The sequence below is a fragment of the Falco naumanni genome, chromosome W, assembly GCF_017639655.2.
Source record: "Falco naumanni isolate bFalNau1 chromosome W, bFalNau1.pat, whole genome shotgun sequence".
NCBI lineage: Eukaryota > Metazoa > Chordata > Aves > Falconiformes > Falconidae > Falco > Falco naumanni.
In genome coordinates this window covers 9038661-9062940 of record NC_054079.1, presented here as the reverse complement: position 1 = coordinate 9062940, position 24280 = coordinate 9038661, and the positions used below count along the sequence as shown (strand labels likewise).

The 24280-nt window shown below is 36.6% G+C and overlaps 1 protein-coding gene across 1 annotated transcript in view; it reads left to right on the top strand.

Annotated features, from left to right (window-relative positions):
- Nucleotides 1-23293, top strand: part of LOC121080604 (poly(A) RNA polymerase GLD2-like) — a 49632-nt gene extending 26339 nt beyond the window's left edge. Inside the window, 7 exon segments of the mRNA XM_040578742.1 lie at nt 2904-2938; nt 4329-4337; nt 8310-8446; nt 15843-15934; nt 20273-20352; nt 22155-22193; nt 22195-23293. Of these exon segments, the coding sequence (XP_040434676.1) occupies nt 2904-2938; nt 4329-4337; nt 8310-8446; nt 15843-15934; nt 20273-20352; nt 22155-22193; nt 22195-22335 (533 nt within the window). The 3' untranslated portion in view covers nt 22336-23293.
- Nucleotides 23294-24280: the final 987 nt, after the last annotated feature.

The following is a 24280-nucleotide window of genomic DNA, read 5'->3' as shown; positions in this document are numbered from 1 at the left end:
TATATACAGTTTCAGTTAATTATGCTATTAGTCATTTACTGATTGGCTAAGCTCTAAAGGTTACATTTGCATAAGACTTCCTACTTGCGGTTACAGCGGGTTCGGGTTACACCTTGTTCTTCGTACTTGCTTCCTTAAAGTTGTTTTTCTGTTTTGTACCAGGCCAGCACAATCTTATCTCTCTTCTCTCTTTCGCAGGACCAGGTCAGCACAATCTTATCTCTCTTCTCTCTTTCGCAAGCCTGGTAACTTTTCACTGCAGCTGGGCTTCTTAGTGATTTTCCACTGCGGCCTAGTTTGGTTCACTCCAGACTTAAGCCAGACTTATGTCAAAAAGTCGTATCACACAGTCCTTCCATAGAACCGTGGCCATTCTCTTTCATCCATTCTGCAACAATGTGTGCTCATTATTAATGTACCAATCACAAGGATAGTAGGACATAAGCTAGTCTATCCAATGACTGTGTTGTCTTTTCTACACCTACTATGGTGAAATTCTATGGATTTTTTTTTTATGTGGAAAGCAAGGAAAATGCGTCCAGGTCTGTTGTCACAGCTCTGAAAGCATATTGTAGGTGACTGAGTACTTCAATATTGATCCTTAACAAAAAAAAAAAAATCCCAAGCAAACAAAAATTGTTGATTTGGAGGAGATGAAGTGACAAGCAACTTAATCAATTTGGTCTTTTTATTTTTATTAGATATAAGATTGAAAATGTTGGGAGCAACTGGATGCTATGTAAAGGTGAAGCACGTGCAGGAGAGGAGAAAAAGAATCTTTATGTGGTCTAGTAATGAGTGACCATCTCAACAGTGACTTGATAAGCATTTGATAGTGTTACTTTTTTTTAATGGGAAAGAGCCTTTTCGCTTTGAAAATGGATTTGGGAAATAAATTTCTGTGCATTGTGGTAACTCTAGAGACTTGTTTTGGGTGCTGTGTGCAGTCATGAATAGCCAATTACTGAGCTGTACATAAAAGTAACACACAAAAGGGAAGAGAATAGGAGTTACAAGTATAAATGTGTAGGCTTGCTACAGTGTTAACAACCTTGCAAGCATGAGGGCATTTGTAGTCATCTGTGGCAGCTGCCACAGCTGTCTGGGAAAGAGGGGGGGGGAGTTCAAATAATTCCTTTCATGTAAAACTGTGATCAGTCAGCTGCCTGGGAGAAGGATCAGCAGTCTGCAGGCCAAAGAGGAGCTATTATCAGTGCTTCATTAGTCTTTTCTGCTAAAAAAGGCTGAAATGTGGCACTGGACATGTATCTAGCACTAGCTGTTTAGGTTCTGATGTTTAATTCATAAAGATTTTAACTTTTTTTTTTTCTTCACTTTTACTGAAAGCAGCTTGTGTCCTAGTCACAGAATTTTCTAATAGGGCTTTTGTTGATGTTACTGGGCAGAGGGAGCTTTCTTTAGCAGTAAATGGTGTCCCTGTCTTCACTAGGCATTTTTTTCCCTTTATTAATCCATTTCCATATTCTCATACTTGTATGGAAGCCTTTGAATCTAAGGTTAGTGTGTCTTGAGTTTATTTTGTAGATGCATCAGCATCTTGTGCGTGAACTTTCCTGCAGGTAACAGGTCCAACTATCTTGTACAGTAGGAAAAGGAAAATTAGCGTGGCAAATGCTAGCGGTAAAGGGTAACTTCTTTTCCCCCTTAACTCTATCCTCCTAGTAATTACGCAGACCCAGATGAAATACCTTGATTGCTCATGTTGCTCAGATTTTGTTGCCTTTTCTTTCATTATGGCAGAGATTTGGAAAATATCCAAGATCTTGTAGAAATAAGATGCTCTTTCATATTTCTGAACACCCACAAACAAAATAAAGCTATTATTAAAGCAGCTGTGATCATATTCTTAGTAGTCCTGCTAGTTAATATAGTATACTCTTTGAAGATATCCCAAGCATGTTCTGAGAATTATGCTGTTTTGATTCTTAGTCCCTATGGAAAAAGTATTTTGTAACATCTGTTACCCTGTGAGACCTTGTCTGAAGGGTGAATTAAGTCCCAAGTCAGTCCTGTGTGCTGAACTTAATTATTGTTCTCCCTAGTGAATGATGTAGACCAATTCTTTAAAGACATGTTGAAGACATGATGTTGAAGCTTTAGTATGAGGAGTGCTCTTAACAGTTCTGTAGCTTGAGTAGGATATGAATATTTTAGGTGGTGGGTGGTTTTTTTTTTCCTATCTATGGCACCATCTAATCTGGGAGAGAAGGGTTGTGTGTTCCCACCACCCCATTACTTGTATTGTGCAATATATGCTTTCCCTGTTCAGGACTTTCATAAGTTACAGACATTAATGATACTAACAAACACAAAATAAACTAAACAATTGTATGACCTTTATAACCTGTTTGCCATTTAGTAGACTAGCTAACAGCATTAGACTGTATGGGGATGTTTCTAGCAATTGCTGCTGAATGTTACTTTTATCTTTAGGTTACTTTTGGAGATGGTATGTAATACTTTACAGCTGAAGAATGTGTACTTATGCAGTATCTGGAGACTTCTTGTGCTGTGACAAAGTCATATTAGATGTAAGGAAAAAAAAAAAAGCTCTGATTTTCCCTTAGGGAATCTAGATGAGTTTCTTATAGCTGTGAATTAAAATTAATTTTAAGAGTCAAGTTGTACCCAGCTGCTGTAGAACACATGAAAAATTCTACAAATAGCAGTATCCTAGTAACAGCTTCCCTTAGCTGAATTAACTCCTTATACTATGATATACAAGATATGGTAATAGAAAGAAAGATTTGTGGGAAAACTTATTTTACAAAATGCATGGAAGTGAAGTTCTTAAATGTTTCTAAGATGGAATGTCAGTAGTTGATATGATAGTTACCTGTGAATTACATGAATTACAGCAATTTTCAACTTTTTTTTTATAGCCCTACCTGAACCTATCCTTCCATCTCTCCAAAATATTACCCAATAAGTGTCTCTCATACACATATGTGTAGTAAATTAAGCTGCTTATCTAAAATATGTGAATTCTTAAATATCTAATGGTTTAAGTTAAACACAGTCTGTAAGCTTGGTCATTGATACACTAAACAGAAGTGTGAAAAGTTATTTGCTGCTTTTTATAATTTCTTTAGTAAAAAGTTTGTTATATGTAAGAAGACTTCACACACAGTGGGAAATGAGTGCTAATGAGAGCTGCTGACATAATTTTCTTTATGCTGGCCTGAAAATATCCCTGTCATCTGTAACTTTGACGCTCAATTCTTAATGTGTTAAATAGTGTTGTTTCCATCCAACTGTGGTGTTTCAGAATTCCATACCTTCCCATAGCTGAGTTGCTTGATATATCTGGGTGCAGGGAGTGAATGATATGTTTTAGGGAGACTTTTCAGACCTCACAAAATTGGGCCTCAATCCAACAAGATTTGTCCCCTTTTGGGGACTTTGCTGTTATTTTTAGATCATACTCTGAGTTCCAGAGGACTCTGTAAATTGGTGTGCTTTGATCCTCTGCAGAATTAGGACTGCGATTAGTGAGCCTTAATCTAAGGAAGATTACCTAGAAATAACAGCTACAGTCTTAAATATTTGTCTGAGGACAAAAGAGCTATTGCTGAATAGTTATATGCTATAATTTATTTAGAGGAATGCTTTATTTCTTCTTCCTTTCCTTTCATGTGTCACTTCTTAAATTTGTTTTTTCCCTTTATTCATAGTTGCTATAGTTTGTCTCTGTCTACTTTGTGTTGTGTTTTTTTTTACTGTTGCTGATAATTGTGCTGAGGTAGTAGTATCAGAAAGTCATTCTTTCTTTTGCATATACTTTCTATAATGCTGAAATGGGAATATTTGATGGCACTGTACATTAGGGAGAAATAACTGTGGTGTCAGCCATCTTGGGTGATTAGAATAGTCAAGATGTAGAAGAAAGCTTTGAGCTATAGTAAGCTGTTTTATTTCTGTTTTCTAACCCTGCTTAGGTAGTACCTTCTAATCTCTTCATTATTAGTGCTTTAAAAGCATTTGAAGCTGTCTTTCATTTCTTGTACACCTAGCTTTATCTGGTGGATTGATTTTAAATTTCTAAATTTGCTAATTATATTTACCTAAAGCTCATATGTTGTAGTATCTTAAGTTTTGTGTAGCATGTAAGTTAAAGAAAACAACTGTAAGAATCTGTAATTTTGACTTTTGTAGTAATAATTCAAACACTTATATTTGTAGTGTTTGAACTGTGTAAATGCCTTCAAAGTACTATACTAATATTAATGGTTTAAATCATTAAAGTAAGCGTACAATACCATAAGCTGAAAAATCTGATGAATTTGTACTAAATGTAAGGTTCTAACTTGTATCCTGTGACAGTGGTAAAACACTTGCAGGTTCGTGCGTTTCTAGAACGCTGCTGTAGGAATAGCATTTTTACCTTGTTTCAACATAGATTTCTTTGTTGGTTATCTATCTTGCCTTTTGGAGTATGGACAAATATTCTAGGATTACAACTAGAATAAAAATAATGTTTTATACATGTTTACTATAAACCCAAATTAAAACTATGGAACAGGATACTAAAAAAAAAAATTATGCTAGAAATTTGCAAATATATTTTTAGTCTACTGTCTTCATTAGGAATGCAATCACTTAAAATGTGCGGTGAAAGTTACAATTTCTGAATATTGATACTGCAAAAAAATTTTAAAATGAAAATCGGAAACACACCAAAACTATTCTGGTCTTGTAGCTTACAGTAATAAATAGAAAACATGGGCAAATGTAAGTATCCAAAGAAACAATGTATTTTTCTTGTGGTTGTAGCTAGTCAAAGCTGTGTCTCTGTCCTAATACTACACATAAATGCTGCTTCTCCCTTTCTGAAACAAACCACCCTACTTACAGTCTGTTGGGTTTGTGGGTGGTTTTGGTGTTTCTGCTTGGTGGTTGGTGTGGAGTTTTTTTCCAAATGAAATTTGCAGCTCCTGCAGTTTGAAAATATTTCTGTGCTTTGAAGGAAACTGCTTGTTTTAAATTGTAGGTGCTGTGTAAGAGAAACGTGCTTACCTTAAGCGAGAAACAAAAGGCAGATTCTGTGACTTGGTGTATCCCTACTGGAGATGTGATGGGTGAGAAGTCCTGTAAAGTCACCAGATCTGACCACCTGTACGTTCTCTTGCCATGGGGGAGTCTCCAGCTGACACTGAGCTGATGTTTTTCAACTGCTAGTTCAGGGGGAGTGTTGTAGCCAGATGGGGTAGATGAGTAGCCCACAAAAATGTGTTGATCAGTTCTGAAGCTTATATAGAATTTGCCTAAGTGTTATGACTTTCACAGATAAGCTCTGGAGAACCTGTGGTGGTTTAGTCCATTATTGCTTCTGGTTGTCTTGCTGTGTATTTGCCAGAGGTGAACATTGTTGCAACTGGGAGTCAGAAGGGAAACATGTGCCTCGGGCTGCTCTGGAACGCTGGAGACTGGTGTATTAGCTTAAATCCAGATGGAGCTGGGTCTCAACTAGTGCTCTGGATTGTGAACTTCGTGGACTCTAGCATGAGTGGATTTTTCTGCTTCATGAGCAGCCATATCTTACAAAGGGATGAGACAGAAGATGGGATGGTACTTACTGTAGCTACTTCATGTGTGGGAGTCAGTCCTTGTACAGACACAGTTTGCTGCACCCTTTGAGTTGCACTTGTTTAAAGTATAAAAATGAATTAAATCTTCATCTGTAAGACTGGAGAAGGGTGTTTTATGCATGTGACTAGATACCTATAAAAATGGCAAGATACTGTGCTGATGTTACTACTGTAAACTTTTTTTGAAGGAAGAATCTTGTACAGAGTTAAACTCATATATCAAGATATTCAAATTTAAAGATTTTTTTTTTGTATGTATGCTTGTGTTCCTTTCCCAGTGTGTAAATTGGAATGAGAATATGCATAAGCATTATGTAGCTTGAATATAAAACATCTTGCTGAATGCTAATGTTTCCCTGAGAAATCAGTCAACCAAAGTAAAGATTAGAGATCTAGCAGGGGGGAAAAAAAAATGTGGGGGTCCCTTTTTCTGTGGCATTTTGAAATAATGGATAGCTCATTTATATTTGTTTCTCAATGAAATCTTGAATTTTCCATTTTTCTTAAGATGGAATGAGGCAAAGACACAGCAAGCAAATTGGGGACTAGTTTTAAAAGAAGTTGAATTACTTGTCTTCTAGAGCAAGTTAAAAAAGCAAAACTTACAGGAAGGCCTACTTGAAACTAAGCTAATTTGAAGGATGCTTTGTAATACTGTTTTATTACCAACCTCCCTTATGTGCAGAATCTATAATCTGTACCTTGTTCTGTTTATCTAGTTATTCCCTGAGTCCCTCTAGCAGGAAGTATTGTTGTTCCTGTTTTACAATAGGTGAACGGAAGCAGAGGGAGGCTAATAGAGTTTCACGGGGTTTCTGTGGCAAAGCAGAAAAATGAGCCTAGGTATCCTGTGGCTGGTCTGATCTCTTGTTCAGTGGACACCAAGTGATTGCTTTGTTAAGAAATGAACTTAATCTACTGTGGTTATTGATATATTGAATACTTATTTGGGTTTACATGTAAAACTCTAATCTGGTAATAGTAATTTTCCTCCATAAGAAACTGTATTTTGGACAGATGAAATACCCCTCCCTCTTCCCATATTAACTTATTGGCATTAGTAGACATCTGTTGTAGTTTCATTGCATTTCTGTTTTGTATTGTTGGAGGACAGCAGCCATTGTTCTCATTCCTTTTTTCCCCCATGCCCATTTCCTCATGAGCTGTTATACTGCTAATACTAAATTAATTTGTTTGTGATTCTTTCACAACTTTCTGTGGGTGTGAGCAAGGAGTGACTTTCACTTCAGTAACCTATCTGATTAACATTAGGGTTAAAACTGTATATATTGTATAATCTACGAACAACTGTTTCCCTCTTAGATCTTTATATGTATGCTGCGTATCTGCTTTTTATGTCTGTTTCCATGTTTTTGGTGTGTTCTGTTGGATTGTAAACTGTTACATTCTGAGCCCTGCTAACTATAATAATACTTTATATGCAAAGTTATATCATGTGAGAACAAGACCTTAAATTTTTCACAGCTAGAAGAATGGCTTTTTCTCCCATAAGGTATTGTGCAAAGTTCCAGGAAGCCTTGCTAGAACTGGCAAAAGAGGACAGGAGTCTGAAACTTTCCAATCCTACTGGTTTTATTGCTATCCATGCTTTTCTCGGAGCCTGCTGTGAATGTAGAAATAGTATTACAGTGTATAGCTGTTCCAGTGATAATCTAGTACTATAAAGTGATACCGATACTATTCCTTAAAATAACAAAGGAGCGGAAGGGGAGATAGTAATGATTGAATGGGTCCCTACATTTACGTAGATGTATGTCCTTATGTGGATGTAAAACCTGTATTTGTGTGTCTTGGGTTTATTTTCCTTAAAATACATTGCTGTAAAATGTAGTATCCTGGTATTACCAGGTTTTAAAAATAGTTTCTCTAGCTAGCAATAGAAGATATATATTCTTCTGAGAGACTGGGGTACATAGAGGAGAACCTAAAGGATGTGATGGACACCCAAACTGTATAGCAGATTTAAAACCATGTTAATTTATAGTCTTGTGTAGATTCCTTTTAAAGCTGGCTTTCCTTTATAACAAAGCTGACTCCTCCTTCTCCCCCAAAGAAAAGCATACTCCAGCTTAAATGCTGCATTCTGTGTATTCGGGTTTTCTGTATAACTTATTCTTTCAGGTAAGTTTGCTAGAGGAGGTGCTACTGCAGTCTTTGAACTCACCATGTGGGAGGATGCAGGTTCATATTGGAGCTACTGGGTTTGACATCTAATTTTAACTCTGTGCTGTGGGGAAAAATAAGTCGGGCCTTTCTTTCAGATTGAGAGTTTCTGTACCACAGTTATGGGAACTTGGCAATAAGTGCATTAGCTTCACCTACTCTTATTTTGGTTTGACTGCAGCCAGCTCAGTGCAGGCTATCTTACTCAGCTTCCGTTCATGTGGTTTTACTAGCATGTAAACACAAGTCCAGCTCAGATTCTCCCATGATAAAATTATTTAGCAAATAGAAGGCAAGGGATGGTCTCAGATGCTCCTGTGAAGATGATTTTACCTGAGCTCGTGGGAAGTAACTAGCATCCAACAGGAGTGCAAGAGAAAGAGCTGTTTGCTTGCATGTGTCCTTGAACCTCTAATAAGCAGATGGGCAGCTTTTCTGTTGTGAAAAAATATATGCACCTAGATTAAGTCTGTGTGTGTATGTGTATATATATACTCTCTGATTTTATTTTGGCAGGAATGTTTTAATCCTACTATGCAGTTGCATCTTGTTCATAAAGTTCCACGTACCGTTCCTCATTATCTCTCAAAAAATGGATCAAGCCTTGGAGATTTGCTAATAGGCTTCTTCAAATATTATGCCACAGAATTTGAGTAAGTAATAAGCTCATCTTAGTGTTTTAGAATATGTAAAATTTTGATTCCTTTTATTCAATATATCAACACTTTATGACCCTTGAAGAGAAGAGAATAACAGTAATATAGGAGTGATAACTGATAGAGAGGAAATGGGTGAAAAGACTAAAGGACAATAGGAATGTTGATAGTGTCTGACATCTTTTGCTTAGCCAAACAGATTATCCTGTAAAATAGCTGCTGAAAGTTAGATAGCTTTGTCCTTTAAAAATAGCTGGGTTTTGTTATATTGCACTATTTTAAAATTGCATATGTCTGTATGAGAAAGATCTATTCTTCTTAGGTGTAGTTAAGGTATTGATTGTGATATGGGATTATTCGAACCTTAATAGCCACACTTGTCTTCTGTCATGCCAAGTCAATGCAGATAACTGACCAGGTGGCTCTTTTCACTTGTATTATAGTCAAAGTATATAGGCCATATCTAGTGAGGACTTCTCCCATAATATAGTTGGCTCACTAACCTTGTTAGTTTGCTAGAATCTTGAATTTAATTTTGGCATCTGGACTTCCTTGTAGAAGAGAAATAGAAGCTAAAATTGTGAGTGAATTTGAGAAAGCTGTAGATTATGAACACTTTGCCAAATGGTCACTAGAGTTTCTTATAAAGATTGCTTGTCCATGTGAAACACCAAATGGCTGTACTTAAGCTTAAAGATCTCCTTAAGAACTTGTTTCTGAGGTAGTTGGTTCATACATGTTTCTGTCCTACGTAGTGCATCGTATCCATTTCCTGGAAGGAGAACAAAATGTGTAACTGCTGGATATTCATTATTATTTTTGAAGTGTTCATGTTTTACTTCAATGTAAGAAATGAGTGATCATGAAATCTTTAAAACATTGCTGGGGCATGTACCACATGTGGAATATGTGAACTAAATCCATATGTCCTGTGGCAATTCATGAACTAATTGCACTTTTTGCATGCTTTAAGCCTGATTCTGAGAAATTTTCTCATAAAGGATTTTCCTTCCACAGTCTCTGCAGATAAGGGAATAGTCTTTTGTCCTAAATGTTTCTCCTGAGTACTGTCTTTTTAGCTGGCAAACTGCTGTTTGCTGAAGAGGTGAATTGGATGTTGCTGGAGAATATCCTCAAGTTCCTAATTTATATGGGACACTAGATGCATCCTTTACTACTCATCTGTATAATGAGTTGTTAATCTTCATATATGAAAGAAGTCGATTTAGTAAATATCTTTTACACTAAAGAAGTTGTTTCTGGTTTGTCTGTGCAAACTAGCAAGGAAGGCCTTGCCCAAATGCAAGAAAAATATGTAATTTGACCTTCCTGGTTTGGGTGCTTGTGAAACAGAATCAAGAACAGATTTCTGCATAAATGAGTAGCTGGTCCCTGTGTTCGGTTACTTTAAGGGAAGATTATTTCTTTTTGCCTACTGTTAGATATGCAGGATATACTAAGAAGTATGAAGACTAACAATGCTGCAGTATCAGTACTTGAACTGATGGCAATATATTAATGTTACCTCTTGTGATGATCATATATAAGGGGAAAAAATGTTACCTCAATTTAATTGCAGAGGCATGGGGAAGCTTCTGGTTAAAACAAAGCTTGAAAAGTGGTGAATGAAGACAGATTGGTTGCTGAAGTAAAGGGAAGAAAAGATTGTTTTTTGTTCAAACAGTAAAAGAATATCTAGTTAGGTTTTTTTCCAGTGTTAAGTACCTTTTAAATATTTGACTGGTGATATTTTGTTATAAAAACAAAAAAAAAGACCCTGTGAATTATTATTTTTTTTTAAATAATCATTAGTATTCCTGTGGTGAAAATGTTACATAGCTGAGAAGTTATATCAGGAAATGATGCACCTAATGCAGCAATCTATATTATCTCTAAATTTTTCTACTACAGAAGTAACTTAGTTGTACTGTTTACTTGACCATCTCTGTATTCCGGGTAATTATAATTCCCATTTGAAAGGAGTGGAGTATGTGTCTTGAAGATACCAAAATTATGGTAGCTTCATAAAAACTGGAAACTGGCTGGAGAAGAGAAACTCAAATTAATACCCATCTGGAGGAAAAGGTGGGCAGAACATGGGATTTAAATGTTTGTGTGTGTGTGACAGCCTGCCAATGAGAACAAATAGTATCATGTACCACATCATATATCACAGTATAAGTTATCTTTGCTTTGAGGATGCTGATGGAAACAACATTATAGGTAGGAATGAGGATGAGTTAAATAAGCCCAACGTAGGGCTCTGTTAGTTCTGCCTTTCATGGAAGAACTAGTATTTTACATCTGAATCATAAATGGTTTGGGTTGGAAGGGACCTTTAAAAAGGTAATCTAGTACAACCCCCCTGCAACGAGCAGGGATATCTTCAACTAGATCAGGTTGCTCAGAGCCCCGGCCAACCTGACCTTGAATGCTTCCAGGGATGGGGCATCTACCACCTCTCTGGGAAAACCTGTTCCAGTGGCTCACCACCCTCACAGTAAAGAGTTTCTTCCTTACATCTAGTCTGAATCTACTCTCTTTCAGTTTAAAACCCTTACCCCTTGTCCTATTGCTACAGTCCCTACTAAAACATCTGTCCCCATCTTTCTTATAAGCCCCCTCTAAGTATTGAAAGGCCACAATAAGGTCTCCCCAGAGCCTTCTCTTCTCCAGGCTGAACAACCCCAACTCTCTCAGCCTTTCCTCATAGGAGAGGTGCTCCATCCCTCCGATCACTTTTGTGGCCCTCCTCTGCACCTGCTTGAGCAGGTCCATGTCTTTCCTGTGCTGAGGACTCCAGACCTGAACATGATAGTCCAGGTGGGGTCTCACAAGAGTAGAGTAGAGGGGCAGAATCACCTCCCTTGACCTGCTGGCCATGTTCCTTTTTATGTAGCCAGGGATGTGATTGGCTTTCTGGGCTACAGGCACACATTGCTGGCTCATGTCCAGTTTTTCATCCACCAATACCCCTAAATCCTTGTCTGCAGGGCTCAGCCTGTATTTGTGCTTGGGATTGCTGACCCACGTGCAGGATCTTGTATTTGGCCTTGTTGAACTTCATGAGGTTTGCAAGGGCCATCTCTCTGTTAAGGTCCCTCTGGATGGCATCCCTTCCCTCTAGAGAATCAACCACACCACTGAGCTTGGAGTCCTCTGCAAACTTGCTGAGGGTGCACTCAATCCCACTGTCTGTGTCCCTGACAAAGATGTTAAATAATACTGGTCTCAATATGGACCCCTGAAGGATACCACTTTTCACTAGTCTCCACCTGGACATCGAGCCATTGACCACAACTTTTTTAGTGTGACCAACCAGCCAATTCTTTATCCACTGAATCCATCCAATCCATGTCTCTCCAGTTTAGAGATAAGGCTGCTGTGTGGGACAGTATCAGATGCTTTGCACAAGTCCAGGTAATGACCAGTCACTCTTCCTCATCTGTCAATGCCGTAACCCTGTAGTAGAAGGCCGCCAAATTTGTCAGGCATGATTTGCCCTTAGCGAAGCCATGTTGGCTGTCACCTCTCTGTTTTCCATATGCCTTAACATAGTTTCCAGGAGGATCTGTTCCATGATCTTCTGAGCACAGAGGTGAGGCTGAGTGGCCTGTAACTCCCCAAGCCTTTCATTTTTAAAAAGGGAAATAAGGGGGTGGTTTTCCCTTTTCCAGTCGCTGGAAACTTCACCAGTCTGCTGTGACTTGTCAGATATGATGGACAGTGGCTTAGCCACTTCATCTGCTGGTTCCCTCAGGACCCTCAAATGTATCTCATCAGGTCCCATGGACTTGTGCACCTTCAGGTTCCTTAGAAGGTCTCAAACCTCATCTTCTTCTCCAGCAGGTGGTTCTTCATTCTCTCAGTACCTGCCTTTGGATTCTGTGAATTGGGCAGCATGGCTAGAGCACTGAAGACTGTGGCAAAGAATTTGAGTACCTCAGACTTCTTCACACCGGTTGTAGCCAGCTCTCCCATTTTGCTCGTTGGGGGAGTACATTTTCTTTCATCTTCCTTTTTTTTGTCCTATGTACCTGAAGAAACCCTTCATGTTACTTTTCACATCCCTAGCCAAGTTCAGCTCCAGCTGTGCCTTGGCTTTCCTGATCCTCTCCCTGCACTCTTAGGCCATATCCCTATAATCTCCCTAGGGCTTATATTCCTTCCTCCACTGCCTATGTGTTTTGGTTTTGTGTTTTCATTTGGCTAAGAGGTCTTGACTTAGTCAAGCTGGTCTTCTACCTCTCCTGCCTAACTTCTTGCACATTAGGATTGAGAGCTCTTGCGCCCTAAGAAAAATGTCTTTAAATATTTTCCAGCTCTCATTAGCTCCTTTGTCTCTGAGGGCAGTTTCCCATGGGATCCTGTGCACTAGCACTCTAAACAGCTGAAAGTTTGCCTTTCTGAGGTTTAGGGTCCTGACTCTACTTTTTACTCATCCTGTACCCCTCAAGATGGAGAACTCTACCAGGGCATGATTGCTGCAGCCCAGGCTACCTCCAATCCTGACCTCTCCAATAAGTTTTTCTGCATTAGTGAGCAAGGGGTCCAGCAGTGTGTCTCCTCTGGTTGGGCTCTCCTTCACCTGTACTAGGAAGCTGTCCTCAACGCACTCCTGTAGTTTCCTGGACTGCTTGCAGTTCTCTGTGCCACTTTTCCAGTGGATGTCTGGGTGGTTCAAGTCCCCTATCAGGATCAGGGCCTGTGAGCATGATGCTTCCTGCAGTTGAAGAACTCTCTCTTCATCAATCTCCTTTCCTTGATCAGGTGGCCTGTAGTAGATACCAGCCACAAAATTTCTTTTGTTGGCTTGGTCTCTAATTTTAATCCATAAGCTCTCAGCCTGCACATGCCATTCTTCAAAGATAGTTCTGTGCAATCAATCCCATTTTTTGGTATAGGGGGCCTAGATATTGTCCTTTGGGACTGTACTTCTCTTGGATTTATTGTCTGAAGTTATGTAATGGTTGTTTAAGATCATTTGTTGATTAAGTTGTATTTGGTGGAAATGATGAAATCAGTTATGACAAAACATAAAATGCGATTGTTTGTGGCTCTCTTCAGGGCAGAATTGGTCAGGTAATAAAGCGATTTTTTTAATAGAACTATATTTAATTGAATATACTCGTAATTTGTACCCATCTTAATGTGTTTCTGCAAGTAGCTTTGGCTTATAAGAATACTCTGGAAAATATAAGCTTTTACATTTATTTGTAGTGTATTCATACAGACTTACACTTGGAAGTCCCTGGTCTGTTTCTTTCTGATTCTTGCCTTCTCCATGAGGAGTGTGCACCTAATGTAGGCAGTGATAGCAGAAATAACTGACGATTGAGAAAGCTGTTCAAATGGTTATTGTTAATTTATGGATTGAAAAATGCGTATGCAGAGAGTATTAACTTTGCATTGGTAATAATTATGTGCAAGCCAAAATGGTTAAAATCAATGCGCGAATAACTTGCTGTTGACAATTTCTAGCTCAGATTTTGATACCAAGTGAAGGTTTAATGATGCTATTAGATAAAGTAGTTTTCAAGTCTAGATGCAAAGCCGTTTAAATAGCTAGAAACGTAACTTTTTTTGTTGCTTCTTGCTAAACCAGTTTATAATAAACACATTTAGGTTTTGCTGAGAAATTAAGCCAGGTAGAAAGAAAGAAAGAAGTTAAGAGAAGAATTACATGTTTGAAGTAAAACAGTACTGCTTGTTTTAACCAGAGATCGAATATTTGTTGTGTAACTGACTGGCCTGGATATCTCTGATTTTTATTTTTTTTTCAAAATAAGATTTTAGATAAGGCAGGAGAGTTGAACTGTCAGCACTGTAAGCAGCTTCTGCTCATGACCAATGTTCTGGAGCTGCAGTTTAAGCTTCTTTGATGCTCTAATTATTTTTTTTTGGTGCTGCTATGTTTTTATTATTTTTATTTTTTTTTTAGCAATTCATCTGAATTTCTTATTAAGCTTGTGGTTGATGGTAGTTTATTAAAAAGATGTGATAGGAAAGTATTTGGTGCTTCACATGCACAACTTCTCTTATTCTTGCAGAAGTAGTCTAATATGGGAATTAAGGAGAGTGATGGGTTAGAAGGAAAACTGTATTTAGTTTTGAATGCTAGAAAATATTATCATCTGTACTAATTTTCTAAAGAATATATCAAGAGAAGTTAAATATGCACAGCAGTGGGTGAATAAGTAAACTGAGGTATCCTAAACTATGCTTCATATGCTGTGTCTTGCACCTTTTTGAAATATTAAAAATGGTTCTACTTGTATTCTTAAATGATAGCTAACTTTCATAAGTGGCTTTAATCATGAGCTGTTTCCAAGCTAACCTGTAGAATCGTAGACACAGATATTTAGCTGTTGTAAACTGTCTTATCACCACTGACTTAATGGAGTTATGACAGCTAATCTGTGGCCTAGGGAGCAGAGAGTTCTTCCAAATTTAACTGAGGATTTACAGACTGTATTTTGATTTACAGTTGATACTTATAGGCGTTCTGCAGGTGGCTGATGCACCTAGCCAAGCTCCTCGGTGTGTGGTGATCCAGGCCTTTTGCTGATACGGTAGTTTCCTGGTTTAGTTAAGAGCGGCTGAAAACTGGCTGATTAGAATTGGTTAGGAGTATAAAGCTTAGAACAAAGAACATAAAGCAAGTGGCTGCTTTGGTTTCCATTTATGTTTGGCATAGCATTACGCTAAGCATCATAAAGATTGTCCTCTAAACTGCACTGCTGTTCCTATTTGTGTGATCATTTCCTATGGTTTTGTTCTTGTAAAATTGTGCGCAGAAAGTAATAGGCTTTCTTCAAATTTGCATTTGAGTTGTTGCAGTTGTAGAAGATTCACCATACACAAAGTATTAGTACTTTTTCTCATAGCTTCCTTGCACTAGGAATGCTGGCCTTTAAGCATGCTATCTTTATATATCTTGTTGATTACTTTTTTAATAGAATGCAACATGTGATGTCATCTGCACTTAAACTCCTTATGTTACTTTTCCCCACAGAAAATGCTGAAAGATAAATTTGACACTATAATTTATTTGTAACTTAGAAATAAATGTAGATGTCCATGCTGATGTTTTTTGAAGGGGGGGAAAATATTTTGTCATGAATATGTTATTCATAGAAACTGTCATGTTCTCTTTTGCAGATGTTTTTGTAAATATACTTTTGTGTTTGTGGAAAACTTTTTCTTGTTTCCTACCCATCATTCCTTACTCTTATATAGTGAATTACTGTTAATTCTAAATTATTCCTTATTATAAAGTACTGTGCTATCTAGGCTTATGACATAGCAATTTGACAATTTTTTAATGTAAACTGATGTTATTAATTCAGAATCAAGACCTAAAAGGTCTATGAATAGTTTTCCTTTTCCCTAGTTGGAACCATCAAATGATTTCAGTTCGTGAGGCCAAAGCTGTTCCAAGACCTGATGGTTTTGAATGGAGAAAGAAATTTATTTGTGTAGAAGGTAAAATGTAAAGCTGCATTATAATTTTAAACTGTTAAAACACTGAATATGTGAATCTGTCAATTAGACTTTACCTTGGTAGTGTTTTAATAATGCGTGTGTAATATATTTACATAGAAAATGATGTTTAAGCAATGTAAATAGTCTTGCAAAAAACATTTGAGAAGGAAGCTTTAATTTCTGTAGTGTTTAAAAATAGTTCTGACTTTTTCTTAAAGAGGACTTATTGTCCTGTTATTTTGGAACAGGGATTAGGACTTTGACGAGGAATGGCAGTAGTGTGTGTTTTCCTGCTCTGCAGAAGTAGTCTTCAGTTTTGTCAAGATGGAGCTCCTGAAAAAACAGTGTGCACATATTCAGATTCCTCTCTAAGATTCTTTGTTCTAGTAATGCTCTGGCATCACAAGTCCTAGCAGTAACTAGATTACATGTTTGTTGATCCCCTTGGGGTTGCTATTTTTGGTTGTCTGATGAACGTAGTTTCCACAGAGGGTAAATCTAGGCTACCTTTTGGATTTGCATATCTTAGCCGCCTTGGTTCAGGCTGAACTGGGCAGTAGCATGATACAGAGAACCTGCTTCATGTGCTCTTTAGTGCCTTTCAAATGCCATGGGTAGTCTACATAGAGAAGGTGAATAGTTAGCATGTGTACAAGATGAAGCTTGGACCACTGAAAGAGAAAATTATAGTCTAAGAGACAGATTGAGATGTTAGAGGAGAATGAAAAGAGAAGCAGGGAAGGACTGAGAGCTACCCTGTAACTGAAAACAGTTAACACTGAGATAAGAAAGGGGAGCAAGAATCGGAATGCAGCAGATGAAGGGGAATTGATTGGACAAGAGACCACTGATAGGGAACAAAGGTGGAGTAGGAGCAGAATTAGATAGAGGTAGGTGGTTTAGGATACTGGGGTAGAGAGGGAAGTTTTGAAATGGGGGGAGGTGGCCTGGGCCCTGGCTGTAAATAAATGGGAGGCTATTAGGATCACTATATCAAGGGTTGAAGTTTTAGGATAAAAGTATAAAACTTGGACAGGATCCAAATTGTACAGAAATAGTTATTAGAGACTGGAAAAAACTTTTCTGGGATGCATGGGAGGAATAAGGCAGGAGTCTTGTGGTTAGGCACAGACACTACTAAAGATTCCTGGGGGGTGGGAGTGCACTCTGTGTGTGTGCACATGTAACTTCCTGCACTTGTGCTGCTCTGTGCAGAGAATAATTACCTACTGGTGAAATGAGTTATGTGGCCTGGAGCTCACCAACTTGGCTATAATCATATGGACAGTGTGAAACCACATGATGGGATTCCTTTTCTTCATTTGACTTGGAAAAAGAATGAGCTACCGGTCATAGGGGAAAAAATACGCTGAAACCTGTGAAGAAGACTGCATGCTTGACTCTGCAGTGTCAGAGTTGAGAAATGTAATTGAGAGTATCTGTGCAGTTGAAATGATTGGAATAGTGCAGGGCAGACTTTGCCAAGGCTCTGATCTCTTGTGGGAGCTGAGAATGCTGGGCAGCTGTCTGCTGACATCATGTGATGCTTATCTACTGTGGTTGGGGGGGGAGGGAGAACCTGTGTGTTTCAAGCTCTCAATATTTTTATGTTACAAAGTGGTTGAATAATTAGGTTTGCCTTCTGTCAGCTTGGAAAATAGAATATCAACATACAAAACAGGCATTTTAGAATGCATATTAAATGGGCTTAATTACATACAACTTTTAAGAGTGTGTTTTGGCATTTGAACTATTAAAAAAGCAAAATTACATATAGGTGGCACATCTGACTCCTTCATGTTACTATGTGCTTCAAGACTTAAGAGTGGGTTTTATCCTTGCATACCAAGTTTTTACTTCTAAATTGGAAAGGAAAAATTAAACTTCCTATTTCAACTTGAAATAAGCTTCTTGTTTATAAAGGAATTAAGCTGAACTAGTTTAACAAAGTATGTAGATAAACTTCTGTGTACTTTGAGAAGAAACTTTTAAAAGCTAGCTAAACATGTCAACATATTTTGGCTTCCAAGTCTGTCACATTTTCAGTTTAGTGGACTAAAATTCCAGTAACTTATATTTAAAATATTAAAAATATATGCAAGAATACATTTGATAAATTGAGAAGCCTATATCTGCAAGTTGCCATAATTCTACATGTAGCTTTATATTTAGGCTTACTCAAAGAAAAAAAATATCTGTTTTAATTTTTATCAGCCTTAAGTCTGATTCTCATTGTATTTCTGCTGTTTGAGAAACAAATGTAGAGATGCTCTTTTTTAGACAGCTTAAAATCTAACAGGCTATTACTATTATAGGGATACAGATAACTTTGATTTTAGCTAATGTTTGTGAACATTCCTTGTCAGAAGCTCAAAATTGTTAGAGGCTACTCTGGTTTCAGTTTCACTCTTCTCTATATCAAATAATATATTATCCTGTTGAAAAAAGACACGGTTTGGAAAAGCTAGAAACTTGGCAATTTTGTGAGACAAACTGATAGTCATTTAGGTAAACTGGATCAGAAGCTGTCTGAGCTGCACCTGATTCATGCTTGTACTTTTAAATCTTTCAGATTCACGTGTTAAAAATAATTCTAAAAGTAATTCCTCAGAGCTTGCTTTCCAGAAGTTCTGAAGTTTTATGATTTCTTGTATTTTCATTTGGAAAGATGATCCCCTTTAGCGTTTCCCTTAAGCATGTGTTAAAGTTCTATTACTTTTTAATATTCTTGTGTCTGTGTGTGAACAAAATAACTTATGATGGACTCTCACTGTCATGATGGTTAGGAAATGTAGTGTTGTAAATAGTAGCTGATTTCAAAATCATTCTTGCTGTGCTCTAGGTAATGAGTTTATCTCTTGACAGTCAGTAAATATGCAGGAAGAATAAAGGGAAGAAATGAGTCAATTTTTGTGACCAGGAAGAGCACCTCTTCCCCCCCCATTTTAGAAGATTGTCAAATTAAGAATTTTGTTTTTCTTTTAAAGCAAAGCTGCACAAAGTACACAAAGGTCCTAGCATTAAAGAAACAGTTGACATCACATATGCTGTACTGCTTCACACAATAAGGAGTGGGGAGTTCTTACTGGCAGTAAGTCACTGTGTCAAATTATGTGACTGGTTTTAGAGGACTAGGTACTTCTTATTTGATGGCCAGTTTTCTGCTCCAATCTAAATGTATGATGCATTCTAAAGTAAAATAAATCTGCCTGTAAACACCCATTAAAAATCTTTATAGGTAGTTTGAAGAAAAATCTTTTAGAAACATGCCCAAAACATTTGTTGCTTGAAACAATTTATTTGATTTTGAATTTAAATAACTTTCAGTAACAAACCCAGTGTCATGGAACATTGCAAAACTGAAGTCCCAGTCTCTGTAATGGCATAATCCCTTCTGATGTCTGTTTAATGCTTTATTTGACTATATGTCCCTATGCGAATAAAAGGAATTCATAACCAAATAAACAAAAAAGCTACCTGATCTAGCAAATATTTCTATGGTTTGATGGCCCTTGAGGATTTTTATGAATCCTGCCAGTGTGAAATACACCACATATTTAAGCAGCTCTCTAAGGCAAAAAAAACCATATAAAATTTGTATTGTAGAACACTGTAATGCATAGTCTCTACATCATAATTCTCTAGTATTTGTTACTTTAATGTTGGCAACCTTATTAGTATCAAGGACTACTTTTTTAATCCTTCAATTAGTACTTTAGAACATTTTTTTCATTGTGTTAGCAAAAATTAGTCTTTTTGAAGGGCTTAAGCCCCAAATTGTTAACTTAGTTATTCTATAATAACTATGAACTGATAAAATCTATTTTTACAGCAGTTAGTGGTACTTACATTAAAAATTATAGTAAATATTTTACTATACTCCTTGTATTTAACTGAGAAGCTGTTGAATGAGATGAATCTAAAGTAGACAGCTCCAAGGGGGATGTGTGTAGTAAGTTTCAAAACATTTTAATATGCAAAGTCATATTCTGATATTTCATCACAGACTTAAGCAGTAACAAAAAACTACTGATGCATGAATTCAGCACAATCATAGCATGTTTAGATAGAAATAATAACCTGACTTTATTATGGATTACATACCATTAGCGTGTTCAGTGTTTGGGGCTTTTCTGGATGAATGTTATGTAGAAATAAAGACTGAGAAGCAAAGTGGAACCATTAACTCAAAACACTCTTGGGAAGCAATGATATGTTGACTTCTCTGTGTTTTTGCTTGATTGCTGTCTTCACTGAGCAAGTACAGTTCTAGCATTTTTGTTTTGGTGGTTTTTGTTGGTTTTTTAATGCTTTTAATGTTTGTGTTTGATCTTGCAGAGCCCTTTGATGGGACAAACACTGCTAGAGCTGTACATGAAAAACAGAAGTTTGATATTATCAAAGATGAGTTTCTGAAGGCAAAAAGTGCATCAGAGTTAACTTTTCCAGTCACTTTGGTTTTCAAGATAGTTAAACAAGTGGAAGTCATTGAACCTACCTCTTTCTAATACTTATGTTTATACTTTGTACTACATATATGACAGAAACTTATTTTTTAAAATGTTTGTGGAAAACTATTTAATAAGAGTATTAATGTCTGTATGCTATTAAGCATCAGGCTTCAGTTGAAATGGGTACCTGAAGTATTAGACCCTTTATCTTAGAATTATCAATTTTACATGCACAAGAAAATATAATTAATAGCTTTAGAATCACAACTTTATCTTCATTATTTCTTCCTACATTAATTTGACTGGTAATAAACAATGTTTTATACCTCTTACTGTCCCTCTCTTATAATATTGCCACCAATAGATTTCTGCTGGTTTTTGACAACTGAATCAATTTGTTATTTTTCTTCAGGGAGATCACACAATTTTAGAACATGAGTAGTTCAAACTGGAGCTTTCACTATTTCAGGTAGCGGAGAAGGCAAGGAAACTTTGAGTGAAGCAAGCTAAGACTTAGGCCTTGGTTAAACATCCTTTTTCTAAAAATCCTTGTTGCCAATTCACTTGTATGCTTGTCTCTTATCATAGGCATTGCATTTGGAATTATGTTCATATATCTGAGCTCAAATTCTGGCTTTATGAGTAGTCAGAGATCTCAGAATGTAGTTTATGACTAGGGATTAGTGTGCAGAACTGGCTTCCACCTTTAACCAGTTAGACTTCCTTGTATGCCATCATTGGAGACTCCTCTTTACTCCAGTTAATCAAGTCCTTAAATACTTTGAGGGTTTCTCCAACAAAAAGGAAACCAATGCCAGATATTTGTAATAAAACAAATGCTATAAAGTGTCACCTTTATATAGTCAGTAAAGGGTAACCTTTTCTGCTTTGTAATTCTGTTCAGAAATGTCAGTTTCCTTCTATCTAGCTGTCTTAGCATGCAAAATACTTAACTGTTCATACTTTTACGTAATTTATTTTGTGAATCTGCTAAAGCAATGGTTTACAAAGTAGCATTTGGACTCTTATGTTTCTCTGTGAAATCAGAGTAAACTTCTCTTTTCAGAGTTTTCTTTTTTAAAAAAATGTAAAAACAGTTGTTTGGTCCAAGCTGTCTGGAAGCCTGTTTACTGAAGTGTTATAGCCCTGAAAAAAAATTCTCTTTACTAGGAACCATAAGGAATGACAGTTGCTTAAAACTACAAGAACTTATGAATATCTTGCACTTTAAGAAGCCTAAGAAATATGTCTTGCTGCTTTTGGGAGATTTATTCTTTCTGTGGTTTTTATTGCACATCGTGGTTTAAATGAATTCTACATAAAGACAGGAGGGACAGCGCAGTTATTTGCAGGTGTTTGGCCAAACAGGTGTATCCTGGAATCCAGAACAAAATTCAGAAGAAAATTGAAAGAACCTATTTTCAAGACACAATTAAGCTCTGGAAATGTCAGAATATAATGTCTTGTATTGGCAACTTTGACATGTGTGAATTTGAGGCTGTTATTTTGCAGTCGGAATATCAGTGTAATGATTAAAAAATGTTAACATTTCAGTCTCGATAAATGCACTCCCTTCTTGAAAGGACATACCTTTCTCAGTAGTTCATCACATTTTGTGTACCTTTGGATTAATCTTTCCTTAAAAATCAAGAAGGGGAAAAATATTAACCTTATTTTTGTGGATCTGTGAGGCTTACTACTTAAAATGGTATCTAAGTATTAATGGCAAAGAAGATTAGCCTTCTAAAACGTTGTACTTTTCCCCCCAGTTTTGGCAGATATTGCAAGACAAGAAAGACCTGAACTGGTATATTACCTTTAAGAATAACCATACGGAAAAGACAACCAACTTCTTCCATTTTCTTCTTATTGGATCCTGCTGAAATAAAGAAACAGTATCAAAATCAAGATGCAGTTACTCCATGGCTTTTATGGGGAAAAACGTCATAAACTTTTGTTAAGGAAATGTTTATAGAAATGATTACATATTTTATTATTGACGTTTGTTAATACAGGTGTTCATTCAAAGTTATATGTTTTCTGAAAAAGCTTGAATTGTTGATTTCTAGAAGAAACTGTTGTGACTCAAAACAGCAGACCACAAGAATAAATCTGTTTTAAAGAAAGCATGGGAATATACTAACTTGTTTCTGTGTAATCATTAATTCAGACACATTTAACCACGAAATGAAGAATTTCAGAGCTAAACAGTGTGTCTGTCTGACTGTATCCTTAAGGCATTACACACAGAACACACTACTTGATGAACAGACAGCCCACGCTTTATATCTGCTTAATGCAGTACACACTTTTGCTCAACTTGGCATTTTCCAGTTTTATTTACCTTTTATGTGGAACAACAAGCAAAAACTTATGAAAATTAAGCTAGATTATAGTTGGTAGTGTTCTGGATACCAAGAACTGTAATCTAGACTGGAATTTTCAAGCAGCAGTTCTACTACAAAGAAGCTGAAATAAAAAAAGGACAAATCAATATATGTAAATGCTTCATGTTCACACAGAGCAGGTAAGATACTTTTAGTGCTTCCTTTTACATATTCAAAGTAGTAGTGATATCTATTTTAAGGAAGAGGGGGGGAGAAACTCCCAAAAAAACCACAACCCTACCACTGCTACAATAAGCTGAGCTTGTATCTTGATTTTGTGTAAATATTTTTAAATTGGTTAGCTACAGTAAATTGAAAAGCTAAATTTTTCAAGATTACATATTTAAATTCAAAATATGTTGATATTTTAGACCTGCTGTAGCACAGTTTGTGCCTTGTGTATTTGTTATTGAAGACCAATTAATTGTTAAAACTGTACTTATTGTTGATGTCAAATCCATATTTTCAATTTTTGTTTAAGATCTTTGGTGTCCAGTGGAATAAAGTGCATATATGGAAAATACACCTTCTTTTTCCAGTTTTATATTATTTTGTACTGGATATTTATAACATTTCCTCTAAGTAGAAAAGAAAGTGGTATGTAAAGATAAGGCCCCTATTGCAAATCATAAACTTCTATATGGCTCTTCTGTGCTGCATATGTATACAGGTATGTTACATATATTGCTATTTCTAACTATATTGTGAAAACCCTTAACTGTAAAATAACAAGCATTATCTCTTTTTTTTTGTGCATACTTTTAAGTTCTAATTTATTTCAAGTTTTACTATTTAGAAGTTCTAGGAACTGTAAGCTATTTGTCTGCTGTGAGGTTACTTATTACTTCATGATCTAGTCTAAGATTTTTGGCTTGCTTCTTAAAACAGCTTCCTTTGCATATTAAACAGTTTTAATCTGACTAACAGCCTACTAAAATGTTCTCCCTTCGTATATGTCCCCCCTCCCTGTCTCTCACCTTTAGAAGGTAGTAGATTTGGTCTTGGTGAAACATTCACTTTGTCCTGCTTTATGTAAAATGCAACCAAAAGCATTTAGTACAGGATGATGTCTGCATTAAAAAATGTTCTACATGGATTTTGGGGAGAGGGCTGTTTTTTGTTTTGGTTTTGTGGTTTTTTTTTTTAAAGATGCTGGCTATTTCTTTGTCTACAAAATGTAAAACTTTCCCAACATAGGACAGCTAATAAGGGACCTACATGTTTGAACTTGGCAAAAATGTATTTCGAGTGAGCTGTATGTGAGGCACAAAGTTTTATGCATGTCTATCTCTTACAAGTTTGCATTGCATTACCTAAGGTGTCAACATATGCTACACCTTAAAATATCGCTTTGTTTGAAACTGCTTCTTCCTATCTTTTTTTTTAAACAATTAAAAAAAACCCAACAACTGATACTTCTATGTAACTCTGTAAAAATTGACCCACCAGCTCAGTGATGTTTTTAATATAAGCCAAGATCTGTAGCACTATGACCTGTCTTTTAAAAA